We start from the raw sequence: 19,109 nt of genomic DNA on the forward strand, positions 1-19,109 counted from the left end.
TGTCATGTAACACATGCCACGCTCATTATGCGCTCGCAGCCGTTTCGCTAGCTTCACATGTACCAAACTCGGTATTAGGTGACGCAAACGGACAACATAGGTAAATGACACATCCAAACATGATAATCACGACATGCGTGTCATGTAACATCATGACTACATGCCACACTGATGATGCGCTCGCGGCCGTTTCGCTAGCTTCACATGTACCAAACTCGGTATTAATAATGGTGACGCAAATGGACAACATAAGTAAATGACGCATCCAAACATGATAATCACTACATGCGTGTGATGTAACATCATGACTACATGCCACACTCATGATGCGCTCGCGGCCGTTTCGGTAGCTTCACATATGCCAAATTTGGTTTCAGCGCGTCCGGCGTCCCTCCATCACGAAAGTGGGAGACGCAGTATTGTCTGGGTAATGCATCGGCACGAAATGCAGCATGTCACATTTCACGCCGGTTGCCGTCGGGCCGCGCCGACGGACGCTGGTCGAACCTGGCGTCAGTCTATAGATTGCTCGCGTTTTGCTAACGTAGCGTCGCTGTCCCCAGCGTGCGCGGGCGTCAACGCTACATTGGAGTATATTGGGCACTTCATGATGCGCTCACAGCCGTTTCGCTAGCTCCAAATAAATAGAATTTGGTGTTACGTGACGTCAATGGATGACGGAAGAATATGACTGGTGCAAACATGATAATCCTGACACACGTGTTATGCAAGAACATCACAACATACAACACTCATAGCATGGTCGCCGCCATTTCGCTAGCTCCACATATACTAAATTTGGTATCACGTGACGCGATTAGACGACCAAGGTAAACGACACATCCAAACCTGATGATCATGACACGAAAGTCATGTACGGCATCATTTGCCTCCACCTCGTAACGTTATGCTGATTTTAAAGTGACAAATCAACATTAATCATTCGTGCTTCGCATATCTTTGATTCACACTGAACGTGGGATCTTTTTTAATCACAGCACTGTGGGTTCGGGCACTGCAGTCACGCTGTAAATCTGCATTGTTTGTAAATAGTTTATTTCAACATAGGATGACTGCAAACATTTACGTAGTGTGTCCATACAACAAGGACAGTAACCCATAAAAAAAAACCAAGCCCAGCGTGCACAAAACATGATTTTACGGAAGTGTGCAAGTCCACACAACGCCCCTATTCGTCAAATGCTACTAGGGGCGTACATACTCACATTTATCTCAAACCTATTTCCACACAATATAAATGACTTTATCAAGATGCAAGGTGCAACAGAGATTATGGTGCATGTAATTTACGTGAATGTGCAGCGTTGGTATGGCTGTTTGAATACAAAAAATCCAGACGCATAAAGGGACATCCATATACAAATATAACTACATACACATTATCTGCATAAACGAATTGCTGTTTAATGAGTTGGCTACAACAACTAGGCAATGAAAAGCTAGGCGCACTCCAGGGAGCCTTGCTGGAAGAACGCAAAAAGGCAAATATTATATAGCGGCCATGCTTAGAGCAGTATCTTTTTTTTTTTTTCAAATTGGGAGCTGCCTCTCACTATAGAATATATTACTATAGAGCAAGACCTATACTACATGGTCCATTCAGTCGTCCATAGTGGGTAAAAAATAAGGCGGCAGTTGCGAAAGTGCATTACCATTTGAGAGCACGAAACTGTCATTTAAAACGGAAAGGCGATGTGCTGCTAAAACTACAGTGTTCGCAACGCGCACGGGAATGCCCGACAGAAGTACTAAAAAAATATAGATCTTTTAGCTTGCCATTCTTAAGGTTAAAGCTCACTTATATGGTACCTATTGGTCCTCCAACATACGAGAGATGACTTTGAATTAACTTGCAGCAAGTATATATACTTTAGGAACACAAGTTGCTACTTGAAAATGTTTTTATTTATTTTTTCAATCATTTATTCGTACATTCATCCACGACGTCAGTTCACGCCGTGCGGCATGGTCATTGGCATTGACACGAGCGTTCACGTCCGAATTCGCCTCAGCCTTCATTGATTCGCCCATTCGTACAACTTTTACAGTCTCGCAAGCAGCGAATCCCACTGATAGGTGGCCTTCTCGAAATGTGGACTCGGCAAGCATTAGTACATTTTGTTATCGGCAAAAGGGCAGCACGTCTTGTGCTTGTTGTTAGGGCTCTGCGAACGTCCTTCGGAAGACGGCGGACAGGTCTGGTTCACGGACACATTGGGTTGTACTGCGGGCAGGCTTGTTCGAGGAGCCGTTGAGTGTTTTTTAGTGCATCCTGGAGTGCTGGAGTTCTTAGTAACACGGCGAAAGTTGCGGAACCTACTCGCCGAAAGCTTCGCACTAATTGATTCACAGTGTCGGCCGTTTTCTTTTTTTTGTTCTTTTTTTTGGAAAAGAAGTCTGATTGCTATTTCTGGTGCATTTTATTGGCGTATTCCTGTACATAACGTGCTTTTGTAGACCAAAGGTCAATTATTCTAAACAGTTTAAGAAAACGCATAGGTGCATCGTTAAGCGTTAGAAACACTTTGACAATGATACCACGGTTTCGCTGCATCCACTATACAATCCAGAGAGCTAAACAAGACGCGGTCAGTAAAACTTATCGGATTATTTGTGTTGTTGTTATTCAGCGCGCCCCACGCAATAACTGAAGATAGATGCTCCCGCCCCCCGGAATTCTTTATAGGATGACACTGAAAAGAAAAAAAAAAGACTCCACCAACAGGTCGCGTTTTTCAGTTGCCACGGCCACAGGGTGCGGGGCTAACCCTTCGGCTTCTGCGCTTGCCGATAGTAAAAGTCTCTGAATGCCATGAGGCGCTCGAAAGGTCCCCCAGTGAGACACCCCCTCGTTGAGTCCGTCAAGTCTACATTCATCAGCAGCCACGTCATGTTGATCCGTGTGCCGGGTCTTTCCATCAGCACAGTGGCCTGAGAAATGGCAAAACGTAAAAAAAAAATTAAAGCTTTCGAGACAAGACGTGTGAGGGTCTTTGTAAGACCGGATAAATAAACTCGAGAATATCACTTACAAGCCTCGCGAAGGCTGACTAAACAGCCTAGCTGATTGAACCATACCGCTACTTCATTGCTTGAACTCGCTTTACGGTAGTTTTGTCCCTATCTGCCTGCGCTAAAACTACGTCTTCCTATGCACATTCGCGCAAACATTGTTGCTGCACTTGTAACGTACAACGTAAAACAACTTTATATTGTGATTGACATGCGCACAATGCCCACGAAGAGACTTGCTTGTCCGCAAATGTCTCGACAGTGTCGCCCACGTGCATAGCCACAAAAGGAACCCACCCACCCCCCTCCCATTTTTTTCATTTTACTTGCGTATATATACATGTTAACATACAAAATCACGCACAAACATACATAAGTATGCTTGAACTTTACCCCCCCCCCCCAAATAAAAAAATTTTGGCTACGTCCCTGATGTCACCGATAGCGCATATACTACAGGTAGAATCTTGCGAAGCACTAAGTGTTCTCAATGAACATCGGGCGTCTGAACTCTTCCAGTTGGCCTCTTGGATCTATCTATCTATCTATCTATCTATCTAGCTAGCTATCTATCTATCTATCTATCTATCTATCTATCATCTATCTATCTATCCATTGAATTTTCGTTCACAAGGCAACTCGGGTTGGGAGAAGGCTCAGGAAATTTTGGCCCCCTTGGGTTTCTTAGCGTGCATCTGCATCTGAAGTCACGCGTCTTTTTGCATCCATCAGCAGTCGAGCGCCGTGGCCACTAGACTGTGGCGAGTCAGAAAGCCTTTGAATGTCCTTAGCTATAGTATCCCCAAATGAAGGCCGGTGATAAATCGCCAATAGTTCGTTGAAGGGACAGTATAGAGAAATAATCACTCGGTTTATATTGATAAACTGCACTATGGCAACTATAATGTCATACGTGCAACTATCATAAGTGTCTTTTGTGAAAAAAGTCAAGCTCACCCTTTCGTTTTTAAATTTCGCGCGGAAAGACTCACGCGTGACGTCGAAATTTCCAAAACGTATTTTTGCTATTTTTGCGACATTGGTTCCACAAAATTTTCTAAAACGTATGTGAGGTCGTTGGCACTCACAGGCGACAATGTACTTCATTTTTATCCATTAGCAGCTACGTGGGATTCAACAGACACCTTCTAAAATTTCAAACGTCACGGTATACGGTGCGGGGACCGCAAAGATGTGTCTTCACCCATATTTTGTTTTTCGCGCGCATTCTCGGATGTCGAGCGTTGTCTCGCCGTAAAAGCGGTGTTTTCAAGATTGTGAAATTGTACTTTACCAATACGCTAAAAATCATTTTGCTCTTTAGTGCTCTTTTAGGAAGAAGAGCCAACCGATTGTCACCTTGTCTTTCATGTGCGTGAGCGTGTCGAAAGCAAACAGGAAGTAGTGTCCAAATCGATGTTCTTGGTCCTCGCTGCTGAGGCCGATAGCCGTCTTTTCCAAGGTGAGGTCCGTCTGCGTCACTTGGCATGCCTGGAAACGTTTGCAGAAACTCCGATGACACCACAATGCGAAGTGCTCATTTTATAAATCATTTAATCGGCGACATTATCAGGGGTTTCGACCACAGAGTTACCTAATATTAACTATAGCGGACTCTGGCACAGCGATCGTTCCGTGACCATGGGAAGATTTTCCTATAGTCTTCGTGTGTGCGGGTTTTGAACGCACTTGTGGCTTTGTTTATAGACGTGTTTCGGTTTTGTTTCGAATAAAAGAACAGACGGTTGTGTGCTTCATGAGCCGATTTCAAGTGGTGAGCCTAGAAGGTTAAAGTAGTGAAGTACAACTGCTGAGCATTCACTAGTTTTTGTTTCGTTTCAAAGCAGCTTCTAGCCAAACGAAGCCAAACGGATTCAAAGGTACGAAGATTGAACAAATCCGTGACCTACTCTTCACTTTTATGCTCGCTGAAGCGCAGTGCGTTGCAGCTCCGATAGACATGAGCGCCAGAGTGTATAGTATAGTGTATATACAATATACTGGATGATAATGGGAGAAGCCTTTGTCCGGCAGTGGACGCAGTCAGGCTGATGTTGACGGTGATGTATAGAAAACTCAATAGTTTAGATGATATATCTAACAGGAAGGGACGCCCCACAGATCTACACGTTTCAGTGACGTCAGGGTGGTACGCATATCTACACCGTTCAAAGTTCGGCACCGTTTACACACTCTGCAGCCCTTCAGGAACGTTCTAGCTAGGCCTGCTTCACACTCGGTGATGCTTTTGCGTCAGTGTTCTCCATTGGAAGCTCATGAACACCAAGGAGTCCTCGAGGCTATTGTCGGGGGTTCGCGCACCTCCCCCCCCCCCCCAAAAAAAATGATGTTTTTAAAAGGCACCCTACGTCTCGTGACAGCGGTCCCTTTTTATTTGAATATGCTTGATTGCATAACAAGCCTCCATTGTGGTGGAGCTGTGCTTATTTTCACATTATTCGTAAGATGGTTGTAAAAATTTTATTGTAGTTTTTTTATATGCGAATGCATTATAGTCGGACATAACAGGCGTCTGTTGGTATCCGCGCGCTGTCAGGTGTTCTCTCCGCTCTCACTTTCTCTGCCATGGCAACAGCTGCGAAGGGGGAGGGGGGGGGGCGCTTAATCTCACCCTTAGATACAAGAGCAGGTGGTTCGAGCGGAGTAGCGGATTGAGGGGACAGAAGGAGCGCGCTCTTGCGTGTGAGGGCGCTCGCATCGCAGAAGCCTGGTGGCGCTCCTGCGTGTGTGGAAAAAGTGTAAGAGAGGGTGAGCGCAGTGCTTCACAGCTCCTCCTCTCACCACTCGTTCTGTCTCCTCCCTGCGCCCTACTCTCCAATCCATTCGCTCGTAAGTGCTATAAATGAAGTGAAGCGCGCGCCTCACTCTCGTCCGTGCACTGGCTAATGAATTTGTAAATAAATGGTTGCCTTACAAATCCTCGTCTGGTCATTAATTCACATCCTTAAAATTGCTATGCCGTGTACCCTCGGCGCAAGAAATGCGTTCGCGTTTCCTTACGATTTCCTTCGGGAATTGGGGGCAATTTTTTTTTTAGAGATCTGCGTGCGAGCATTCTTTATCTATGCTTGAATACCTGAAGTGCACATTTCGTTCGAAACAGGTTAACTGTGGCTGAAGACCGCATATCGTACTGACAAGCTGCTGAGAATAAATTGGACTGGCTCTTTAGCTGGACTGTTTTTTGCCAGTGAGATATAAACAGCCCCAATTTCATCATGACATTTGTGGTAATTCTTCGCTTCTCACAACTTCATTGACGTGCCGTATTTCTCTAAAGCCAATATTTTTTTTAGAAAAACAGCGTGTCAATGCATTGGAAGAAGGTAGTTACAAGACAACAAAAAGACGGAATCTCAGCTATCAATTTATCATGTGAATTTTTATGGTTCTTCGAGAGCTGCTCTGCGCTTATTGTGTGTTTATCGTGAGTGTATAGATAATCTGTATACTCTAATAGATAACAAGTTGAGAGTCAGCTCTTGTCTTGTTTTATATCTACCTACGTACCATTGATCTGCGCGTTGTATTTTCCATAATGTAAGGTACTGTGGAGTAAAATGCGACAGAAGTTTTATTTATTGTTGTTTCACTCCTCACAATTAAACATCAATGATATAACATTACTTTGGGTACAAGGTATGTGCTACAGAATTATTGTCATGTTGCCACCGTTCAAAATAGTATTTTAAAAATGAAAAAAAAATGTCCCAGGTGTCTCATTTTGTCTTACCTGCGGGGCAAAACGAGACGCTGCGTGGGACAGAATGAGACAGTGTGAAAAAAGTTAATTTCTTCAGTTCATTCAGTACGTAGACTTCAAATTCACTCTGTGGACCCTTACGCAGTTCTGAAGAGCTCAGTTCATGAACTTCATGCATTGAATCAAGACAGAACGCTGTATTGCGTTGCTTCGAAATTCCTTGCCGACCAGACACCGCCAATCTTTACTTGTTTTAATGCTGTCTTCTGTTGAACGCTTGCACCTCATGCTATTATTCAACAATTGGTGGCCATATATGTGTTGACGTATCTTTTTCACCTTTTGGCGTTTTGATGCAGGCCTGCTGTGCAGTTCATGACTTTTATTGACTTCGCACACCGGGATTTGTGAGGCAATGAATTTTAAACTGTGCTTGATTCAAACTTTTCAGCGCGTGTTTTTTTTTTTTTTTTCAATTGGCGCATCAGAGAAACGTCGTTAAAACTAAATTCCAAGACGTGTTTGTGAATGACTTGGCTTGGCAACTCCGCCATTTCGTATGCGTCTCTTTAGAGCATTGATGGAATAAACAAAGAAAAACGTCGATGCAGCGCGAATGGAAGGAGTCATGTCCAGAATGGCAGTCAGTGTTTTTCATGCTGTTTTGCTCCCACGAAGCTCTACATAATAATTTCTTGTGGGCCTAAACTCTCCTAAACAAAAAAATAAATTATGAGCTTAAGTTAATGGCTCAAATAATAAGACACTCTCTTGAGGCAATGGAATGCATAGTTGTCGTGTTTGGCCCTTCTCACATGCCACAATTAAGAAACAATCCGCTTTTTCCACGCGCACCGAACGAGCGTTTTGTTTTCACAACGGTGATGCTTGACATCGAAAAATTACTTCGAACTAGGCATTAGCGCGTCCACAGCGCGTCCACAGGACGCTTCCACAGCGTCGGCACGTGCTTGCATTGTCGAGGCATCATTCACTCGGGTTTGTAAGTACACCACTTCCCAAATGCGAGTTTCTCTAATGTGTAAATGTTATACGAATTGATTGAGATGAACACGTACGGATGGTTCCTGATGAACATTTAGGGGCGAAGCTCCTTAAGGCGTAGGTCGTGCGTCTCCTGAATGTAGTAGCCACCTCTCATTTCAGTCCTTGGAATGTCCGCCAGCCAGCGGACATTCCAGCAGACTTGTACACGATCAATATGATAAAAAGGTGCGAGATGGCGGTACTTGGAGTGTCCACTAGATGGACGGACGGACAGACATACAGACAGTTGGACATGCGGACGGACAGACAGACGGATGCAGGAACACACAAACATACATACATACATACATACATACATACATACATACATACATACATACATACATACATACATGCATACATACATACATACATACATACATACATACATACATACATACATACATACATACATACATACATACATACATACATACATACATACATACATACATACATACATGCATGATTGATTTGTGGGGTTTAACGTCCCAAAACCACCATATGATTATGAGAGACGCCGTAGTGGAGGGCTCCGGGAATTTCGACCACCTGGGGTTCTTTAACGTGCACCCGAATCTGAGCACATGGGCCTACGACATTTCCGCCTCCATCGCAAAGGCAGCCGCCGCAGCCGGTATATAAACCCGCGATCTGCGGGTCAGCAGCCGAGTACCTTAGCCACTAGACCACCGGGGTGGGGCATGCATGCATGCATGCATGAATACATACATACATACATACATACATACATACATACATACATACATACATACATACATACATACATACATACATACATACATACATACATACATACATACATACATACATACATACATACATACATACATACATACATACATACATACATACATACATACATACATACATACATACATACATACATACATACATACATACATACATACATACATGCATGCATGATTGATTTGTGGGGTTTAACGTCCCAAAAGCCACCATATGATTATGAGAGACGCCGTAGTGGAGGGCTCCGGAAATTTCGACCACCCAGGGTTCTTTAACGTGCACCCGAATCTGAGCACACGGGCCTACGACATTTCCGCCTCCATCGCAAATGCAGCCGCCGCAGCCGGTATATGAACCCGCGATCTGCGGGTCAGCAGCCGAGTACCTTAGCCACTAGACCACCGCGGTGGGTGGGGCATGCATGCATGCATGTATAAATACATACATACATACATACATACATACATACATACATACATACATACATACATACATACATACATACATACATACATACATACATACATGCATACATGCATACATACATACATACATACATACATACATACATACATACATACATACATACATACATACATGCATACATGCATACATGCATACATACATACATACATACATACATACATACATACATACATACATACATACATACATACATACATACATACATACATACATACATACATACATACATACATACGCGGCCAGCGGATGATTTACGGTTTGCCGATAAAACCCTTCGGAGCTTCGCCCCACTCATCATCATTCACTCCGTAGACATGCTGTGATTTTTCTTGCGCTTGCTGCATATATTCTATCAGAGTCTAGCACACCATTGCATGAGTCGTACGTCCCGTACCCACTTCCTCCGTCGAATTGTCTCGGAAAGTAAAACTAAAACATTGTACCGACGATTTCGATTTCATTGTGCGAAATAGTTTTCATCTTGTTTCTTTTTTTATATGGGCGAAAATGCCCTGAACCAAACCAGTGGCTGAATTCTGAAAGGTTTCCTTTCGTAATTGCTGTTGCCTCGGCCACGCTAGTTCTAAGACCGATGTGTTTAATCAACATTGTAGTTTTCTTTTATGCAGAAGCTCCGGCCATGATTTATTCTACTAGCGCATATTATTTTGAGCAACAGGACACTAAAAAGATCGCTAGAGAAAACAGCGCTTCTAAACTAATTAAAGAGCAAATATTTGCAATGCTCTTTTGTTGTTTTGTCCGCGTTCTTCGTTCGTTGTTACCCGAAGTGAAGCCTAAACAAGTCTATTGGCTTGCATTCTTGCATATTCGCAGTGAAGCTGTTCAACTTTTTAGTTACCACGTGAAAAGGTCTATTTTTCATACGTTTCTGGAATATTGTTATTGCCAGATTGGAAATTACTGCAGGACGCATTGCAGGATACTTAAGTTTGCAAAATGTAATGTTCTTTCCAAAAACATTATACCTTGCCGAGCACCAAAATATTTTAGAGTGAACTAAATTGTGAAAAATTTGTAATTTTTGGTTGCCACCTGATAAGAAGTGCAATAAAAATATGTGTAAACGAAAAAAAATATTCAGAACAAAAAAATTCAGAATATATATTTTGAAAATAAATGACCCAGAAACAGTACAAAAAGTAAATTATGTTGTAGGAAACGTTTTTGTTTACATAGACAAAAAAAAAATTGGAACTGGGGTGCTGCTTCGTCTTGTGCAATGCTGTGAAGCATTGCTTGGTTTTCCTTGAGTCACAAGCGAACTCGTACACTTTTCTCAGTAAATTTTTGGATTTTTTGCTATAAAAGGCTCCTGGCGTTAGCTTATAGATGGATATCCGTAATGTTAATAATACCTCTATAAACCCGATGTCCAATGACCTTCGTTATTTCGCCTAGGGTAACCTCTTTCCATGTGTCACCTCACTCAGCATTGGTTGGCATTCCTATATATGCATGCAAACCTATTTCTTGGCATTTCGCACATCGTATTAAAAAAAGAATGATATGGAATGAAGTTTTAAGACGTTTCGCGCTGCTCCGTAGTTGGAGCCAAAATGTGCTCCGGGGGTTTCCTTGTCGTTAATAAAAGCTCTGCATCCGGCACCAGCACACCGCACCCCAGCAAACTGTGGACCTCGCGTGTAACCAGAGTAGCTATAAGATTGCTCCAAAAGGTCAGTAGCCACACTACTGCGGCCGAGAAAATAACTTGAGGCCAAAAACAAAACATACCCATGAACGGCTGCGGAGGTCTTAGGCTGATACAAAACATCGTCGCCACAAAACTTGGAGCTGGGGTTCTGTCAACCACGGACTCTAAGCTCTTCCACACTTAGTTCAGGTGGGGTTGCAAGACAGTTTCTAGTGGTGCTTGTGTTTTGCAGCGCTGATGCACTCCCATGCGCGCGTGATCATGACGCCTTAGAAGACACTAGCGACAATAGATGTGACCCTGTATCTGATATATGTATACAAGTGAAATCAAAGCTGCCGGGAACTAGCTGAGAAGGCCATCTCGATACTGCAAACATGCGAAGGACCTTCGGAAATATTTTTGTTGAATAAATTTTGCCTGACTCCCAGCAAGAGCTCTTTATTGAATAGCTGGCATAAATTTCCGGCAATTATCACTGCTCAACACTGTCCAATTGCAAAGCTGACTCTTTAATTTGATATTTGGCTTGCAAAGGTTCTTTTCATTACAGACCTTCAATGCTGCTGTAGATAGATAGATAGATATGTAGGGTTTAACTTCCCAAAACCACCATATGATTATGAGAGACGCCGTAGTGGAGGGCTTCGGAAATTTCGACCTACTGGGGTTCTTTAACTTGCACCCAAATCTGAGCCCACGGCCTACGACATTTCCGCCTCCGTCAGAAATGCAGTCGCCGCAGCCGGGATTCGATCCCGCTACTTGTGGGTCTACAGCCGAGTACCTTAGCCACTAGACCACCACGGCGGGGCTCAATGCTACTGTAGCATAATCACGAAGGGCACGCACTTTTGTAAAGTTCGTCAGCCCAGACGTTTTTCTAACACATGCACACTGCTTCGCGCTAAAGTCTTCCAAAAATCATTTTGTTGCGAAAATGGGCCAAATAAAATTGATTCTAAAAGTTGAGTAGCTGCGCTAACTACTAGAAAGTGCTGAGTCCACGAGAAAAAAAAAATTTAGGATGCCAAAATCAACAAACCAATGCGTTGGTCATGGGAGATTGATTTGAATAGGCGTGGTAACGAAAGAGTTAATGCAGTCATAATCTGTCCAACGCGAACAAAAACAAGACAAAGAAGGGCACCGCACAAAAGGTGCACATCAGTGCAACAGGTTTCTAGGCAATGCACCGTGACGTCATCTTGGCGCGTTTAGTAGCAACCTGTTGCACTGCAGTGCGCTTGATTCGCTAGCCTATAAAGAGTGCTCCACCATTAGCCGACCTGCCTGGCCACCGAGTGAACTGTTTGGTCACGCCAGACTTGACGTCATGGCAAAGTGCGGATGCGTTCATTCATTCCTTATAAGTCGCAAGCCTGAAGCAGGCGCGCGGCGCCAGACGCAGACTTGGGTGAGCGAGAACGGTTCGCCTCGCCGGCGTGGAAGCCGCTTTTCGGGAATCGTGGCGCACTGCCAAGCGAGACTGCAGAGCTCAACTAGTTTGAAGCAGTGCATGACGTAGTAAAACCAAAACGCTGACAGCGAACTCTGCTGGGCTTGATTGGCACTGGCCATCACTTCGTGTATTACTGCATGGTCTGTTTTTGTTTTCCTGTGTTTTCGTGCTTTCTTATTGCGCTTAGTGCAACTGTTGGTGCAGCCTCCTTATTTTCGGTGCGGTACTGGCACTCACCCTCTTTCGTAACTCTACATCTTCGTGTGTATGCATTCATTTATTTTTCTTTTACTATCGTCGAGTAGATGTTTCAAAGGGGAGAATAACTGCCGCATGATCTGCTTGTATGAGAAGAAGACAGAGGAGCTCTGCTCGAGCCGCTTCTTGGCTAGTAACCCCACCAGCACAAGACATAGAAGTTGCCGTGAGGAACGTGACAATACTATAGCTTCCGACTTCTTCCAACTTGGCATCACCTTTAAGTCCCGCTTTCTTTTCTGATGTGGCCTATTAGTGCCCTGTTAGTGCGCCCTCTATGGCGTATATGTCTAGAGAGGAAACCTGTGTCACTATTCAGATGCTGACTCGCTGGTCACGGCATCGAATCTCAGCCGCGGCGGCCGCGTTTTCGCTGGAGGCCCATGTGCATAATTTAGGAGGGCGTTAAAGAAACCCAGTTGGTCGAAATTTCCGGAGCCCTCCACCACGGCGTCTCTCATCATCATATGGTGGTTTCGATACGTAAACTCTAACAATTATTAACCTGTATCATTACTTAATCCTATTAGATTCGGAAAAAATATTAACAAAGACAGGGACCTACAAAGGGATATGAAATACTGGATGATAGAAAAATAAGGATGTAATGAAAAAAATTCACAGCTTTGCCCCAAAGGCGACGCAATGACAGCGATAGTAGCAAATTTGAAGGTCACGCGAAGAATGGCAAACAGATCTAAACGTGCCCTTGTTTCTCGCGCGCGAATGACGCACGAAACTTGCCCACAGGTAGGGAATGCGAATAAGACTATCGGTTGTTAGTTTGCTGGGTCTGAAAAGCGCGCCCTTTTCGCTAACAGAGACTGTGCAACCAGTTCATTGACCTTTGTACGCCCGGTAACTACAACAGAATCATTCCGGTGAACGCCCAAGGCGTACTAGTCTCCCCGCCGCGAGATAAGCACGCGCACGAGAGAATATCCCCCCCCCCCCCCCCCCACCATTCCTCTCTGTGAGGCAAAGTACACGTCGGAGATGATAGCACGCGCAGTATGTCATGACAATTTGGTGACGTGAACACAATGCGCCATCTCGCTCGCAACGCTGAAAACACGGTAGGTTCCCCCGAGATGCCGATTGCTAGTGGTATGTGGTAGGTACAAATGGCTTGCCGTTTCAACGTTGAAGGAGGTGTTTCTTCGTGGCTCAGTGGCTAACGACTCGCACTCGCAAACAAGAGGTCCGACGCTCGATTCCGTGTGCTGGAGTCTCTTTTCTGGATATTTTTTTTTGCGCTTTCATATATGTAGATACGTATACGTACACGGTGAATGACACTGACGGCAAAATCAAGCAGACAGCGTCCATGTAATTGCTACCGCAATAATCTGCAAGCATGGGCTGTGTACTCTAATTGACGTTTCGCCAAAAGACTTCCCTTTCTATTTTATAGACTCGAAGAAGACAAATCAACTTCCCGAAAAGCCTACCCATTCGCGCATTTATTTAACTGAAGGCTTTTATCTTCACCATTGCTTACAAAAAGAAAGTAAGAAATAATGACAAAAAATGTGGCGCCTTAACGCCGATGGGGTAGGCTTCAAAAATATCGACCACCTGTGTTTTTTTCAAGTGCAACCAAATCTAAGCACACGAGCCTGCAGGACACCACTTCCATCGGAGTGCAACCACCGCGGCCGCGATCGAACCTGTGACCTTCGGTTTAGCAGCAACAAAGCACCGTATAACTGCGGCGGTTAAACGGCAAGAACCGACTACGACTTGCCTGGGAGTAGTCCGTGAGACCAAATTCGTTGCAAACCGAAAACAGCGCAGCCTGGACATGATTGGGTGGGGTTTGAAATCTGTAGAAGACGACCCCCATCTGCAGTGGTAAGGCCACAAGAATGGCCGGTCTTGAGAAGGCGGCCGCGGTCATATGGCTGGCACCATCCTGTGAATTCGACAGACCAGCAGCCGTTGTTAAGGTTTAGTCCAGCCTAAAATGGAAGCGCAGATGTGAGCAACAGCTCAGTTCTTTTAAGGAGCACTGCAAAACTTTTACCAAGTTGCTACAGAACGAATGCCGTAAAATAGATTACTGCCTCGAAAACTCACCCCCGGAAAATATTTACAATCCGTCCTGTATGAGCGGGATTACTAGAGGGCTTTGTCGTGCACTGCGATTGCGTTATCTCTTGTCTCATGAACAAAGCACTGGAAGCTAAACAAACAGGGAGGGCACGGGGAAAAAAGGCACGTCCCTGGTGCCTCTTCAGCTGGAGTATTTTCATTTCCTTCTTTTTTTCGAACACGTGACTATTCGGTGTGATGGCGCGCGTACACCATGTTGTACACACGGACAGGTCACGGCCTCTTGCGGCATCCCCAGTAACTACCGATCGTGCCATGCTCAAATCAGTCAGTTGCGTGGATACTTGGGCATGTTACGCAATAGTTTTGAGAGTACATCATCACTTGTCGAGAGAAGAGGAATCAATTTCCAACTGACTGAGAATGTATTGCAAATTCCATGCCACGTGCTGTGCCATATTATTTGGCTCGCGTGTTCTCGGGAGCCTCGACAACCGATGTGCAGCATTTTCTGACCACGCTCAAGAAGTGTCGCAGGGTTCCTTGAAGCGGTGCCGTAAGCCGCCACATTCCACATTTTCATAATGCCGATTTGCAAGCGAAGACTGTGGCAACGTAGTTCTTAGGCTAAAATTATATACTAAAATACGTACGAGAGGAGTTCGCATAATGTCAGACAGAGGTACTTTATTCGACTGCCACGGAATTCAACGTGGCCTTCATAGAATGTCTTATGAAACGACATATCCGCCTCCGTGATAACCCTAAGCCTGATACACTTAATTGTGCTTAATCGCATAGCGTGAAAAATATGAGGCACAGGACAAGAAAAGGAACGAGGGTGGATGCGCTTCCATCCTTTGTCCTCAATCTCGTATGTTTCGCGCTACGTGATCAGTTAGGTATTACCAACACGCCCCACTTCATGCTCTTGTCACCATTAATTAAGGTCTCTAGATAAAACCTTTGGTACACTTGCCAGAGTTGGGGTAATAGTCTGCCGAGATCTGTAAGCGTTGACGGGTAACGCGACGCATTCTGATGTTTGAGGCATTGTCAAAACGGTGCTCAGTGGCACCACGAGGTCCACCTCAGGCCTGCGAGTAACAAGTTGTATTCAAGTGAGGCACTGATCATCACTCACTGATCGGGAACAAATGAATACGCTGCCCATTCCTTTCAAAGCGTTATCTCGACACATGCTGAACAGTCACGTCAAAGAGAGCATTTCACAAAGCACAAACACATGGACGAAAAAAAAACGAGGCATATTTATCAAGTGAATGCTGATCATGACGAGGTGAAACACTGTCCATCAGATCATGAATCGTGGCTCTCTCTTTTGTTCTGGTTAACAGCCTTTTATATTATATTGTTGGTCTTTTGTTCTGTCATACGCTTTGGTCGATGGGTGTTTCAATTTTGGCGCTTTTATGGTGTTGTGGATTTTCATTTTGTTTCTTCTAGATAACAGCCTTGTGCTATTTTTTTATTGTTCACAGACGTTTCGGTTTTTCACGTGTTCTTGGCGTTGATAGTTTTATGATGTTGTGGCCTTCAATTGTGGTCTTGTTAACCTTTACCTCTGTCATATGCTTTGATTGATGGATGGCTAAATGTCTGTGTTTTTACGGTGCTTTAGCCATTTCTTCTTTGAAACCATATACGTGCTATGTACGCTTCGGAGACGGTTTTGCGCTCATATGCTGCACACCTGCGCTTTGACAATGCACGGCACTCAGAAGGATTGAAGCCGAATAAGCATCATAAAGCCATAAGGAGCTTCACTTCTAAAGGAAGTCACATGCTTTCTTACACATTTGCCTAACACGACTCTAAGGCGACCATCATAGTTGTTATTCATAGTCACTTCTACCACCCCGAAAGCATTCTGCACTTAACGGGCTTTTGCACTGCCTGCGACATAGGAAACGTTGAAAACTTCCTGCACTTGACGTGGTTACGCATTGCCTTCGTGATCGGTTCAACTTTGATCAGGCGACGATGACATCATAGGCACTTCACGATGACACACATCTTAACAATCTGTGACGGCATGGTGACGTCAACAATGATAATTCTTGAGCCACTAGTGTTGACTCTACTGACGGTCAATTGTCGCCATTCATGGGGCATCTAAGGCTCCTGCCTTAGCAAACGGAGGACGCGAAAGCCGCCGTTTTTTTTTTTTTTTGTGGTCCCTGTCTTTGGTCTCTGCTGGACTCTGTACAACTAACCGCCTTCAACTAACCCAACTTGCATTCGTCATTGTGTCTCATTATTCTATCGCCCGAGTAGCAAAGCTGATCCAGAGATCCAGACAGGCTGTTCTAATAGTCTTGTCAGTGCAAATGAGACTAGTGTCCAGCGTGTCAACAAGACAGAGATTTATAATGCAAAGAGAGCCTCGAGTTGTATCGTGGTTAGAAGGGGCACCGTAGTTGTTTACAACTTGATAATTTAGAAGAAGACCCGCCCAGATGACCAAAGTGCGGCAGCACATTCAGTGGTGTTCCGTACTATGCAGAAGAAATCGCATTCGGAGACATGAAAATTCTCTATTTAGGAGATTTTTCTCTGTAAACGTTGGCGATACTCCCAGCAAAATTCTCTGCACAACAGTACTGATTTCCGTCCCCATCCACGCACACACATACAATATTTACACGGGTCTCACGTGCTGGCGACTTTTGAAATTATGTCTAGCCCCTCCGCTGCCACAGAACAAAAACATGACTTTATTAATTCATATACTGTTAGTACACTGCACATTGTGGGCTTAAACCCTAACGCCACTATAGAACTAGAAATGGCTCCACGTAATTATCAGAAACAAATCTCATAGGCTATGCTTGCGTGGTGCTTGCGTCAGAATCGATTGCAGCAGATGAAGCCCCATCGTGCGGCTAATTATCGGTCGTCCAGGAGAATTTAACCATTCATGAAATTCCCTCTATTACTACGAAGATTCCTTTTTTTCCTTTGACTCCAAATTGAAATGACAGGCGCGAATGCTCCGAAAAAGGCAAAACTTCATGCACGGAACATCACTGAGCACATTGCCTCAGTGACTTAACAGGGTGGTGGCACCAAACTTGTAGCTTCCGCATTCGTTGCTGCAAGCGTTTCTTACAACTCCAGCAAGCGTGATATAGGCACCACGTTTCATCCATTCCCACTAAAAAATTCAACATCGCCTTTTTATATGTGGACAACTTTCGGTTCTGGTTTCTGCGCGCCGAGTTTGGCAGTCACGTAGCAGTTTATCTGGCTTGTACATGTGACCAACAAGGCTGTGACGCGCATTGTGCTGAGTGTTGTCTGATATTGTCTACACGTGCCATGCAAGAACCAGCAAGACAAGCGGGCTTACAGTTGCCATAGCAACTGTTCGTTCGTGATCTAGCTTTGCTGGAATATACGTTGCGGAGGTCCAGAGGTCGCTCACGTCACTACAGATCTGGTGCGAAGTTACCATAACTTTCTCTGCCCTTCCTACAGACAAACGTCAGTGTTGGATGCGCTAGGAGCTCGGGCTGCCCCCCTCCCAAGATTCATAAAAATAGAGGTGTTTTACCGAGAATAATTAATAAAAATAGGGTTTTTTCAAGGCTCCCCATCTACCCGAAAAATATCCCTTCTACGGGCCTGCTGGAAATCCTCAAAACAAACTTGTACAGCTTTAACGGGAGCATCATAGATTTTGCCGGGGGCATCAGAAATGGACAGCATAAAGGGCTTTCAAACTACTTCAGAAAAGACTAAACAGAAGAAGCGCGTTATTTCCTTCTGGTATTTCCCATCTGCTCTGCCAACTTGTGATGCCAGCAATCAGTTCACGTGATGACATCAGAAACTAATACCCCTGTCACACGACAAATGTAAAGTCATTTACAGCGAATGTCATTCCTTTGTGATGTCATTCATGTGCTGTCAAACGGTTAAACTAATGGTTTTGATAAAAATTACATTTCCTGTCGAATTAGGTCCCAAAACTTATTCGCATTCGGTTTCGGACCGAATAAGTAGTCTTGACGCTAGAAATTTTTAGGTATATTTATTTGTTTATTTATTTAATATTTTTGAAGGACAATACACTTGCATTGCCCGCGGTTAGGACAAAAGGAGGCGGTTTGCCTCCTGATGAGGTCCTGCTCGAGCTCGGCGTAACGGCGGTAGTGCTAAATAGACATTCACAATGTACAATCGAAAAAAAATGCATGAAATATACATATTCACAAAAGCAGCCATGAGCCTGACAACAGAGCTCTGCACTATATAGAAGATACCTAGAGCAACAAGTAATACTATTTGACACAGTTGACCCATCTACGCGCAAAAATGAATGATGATTTACGTATAAAATACATAACTTTTAATATTTGTAAATGGTATACCGTTATTTACTAGATCAACTTATTACTCGTTTGATGGCATAATAGCATGCGCGAAAGCTTCTAAAAAAACAGCTACTCTCAACTACAGCAGCTGAATGCCGACCATGTTTGACTTTTGCTTTGTTGTCGTTGTTGCCTGTATCGTGAATGTTGATCGTTCGATTGCACCTGTTGTGGTGACCAAAGCGGTGACTACGC

The 19,109-nt window shown here is 44.2% G+C and overlaps 2 protein-coding genes across 2 annotated transcripts in view; both read right to left on the reverse strand.

The window, feature by feature from the left end:
- Positions 1–1,146: 1,146 nt before the first annotated feature.
- On the reverse strand, positions 1,147–14,399 carry LOC142764834 (uncharacterized). The gene is made up of 3 exons (XM_075865367.1): positions 14,207–14,399; positions 4,393–4,524; positions 1,147–2,952 (listed from the first exon to the last, which is right to left on the reverse strand). Exons 1-3 carry the CDS (start codon positions 14,357–14,359, stop codon positions 2,785–2,787), a joined length of 453 nt encoding a protein of 150 aa, XP_075721482.1. The 5' UTR covers positions 14,360–14,399; the 3' UTR covers positions 1,147–2,784.
- A 1,055-nt stretch (positions 14,400–15,454) lies between these two features.
- LOC142765954 (uncharacterized) overlaps positions 15,455–19,109 on the reverse strand; it is a 19,975-nt gene continuing 16,320 nt past the window's right edge. Inside the window, exon 4 of the mRNA XM_075867760.1 lies at positions 15,455–15,611. Coding sequence (XP_075723875.1) covers positions 15,455–15,611 — 157 coding nt within the window. The remainder of the gene's footprint in view (positions 15,612–19,109) is intronic.

The sequence above is a fragment of the Rhipicephalus microplus genome, chromosome 6, assembly GCF_043290135.1.
Source record: "Rhipicephalus microplus isolate Deutch F79 chromosome 6, USDA_Rmic, whole genome shotgun sequence".
NCBI classification, from domain to species: domain Eukaryota; kingdom Metazoa; phylum Arthropoda; class Arachnida; order Ixodida; family Ixodidae; genus Rhipicephalus; species Rhipicephalus microplus.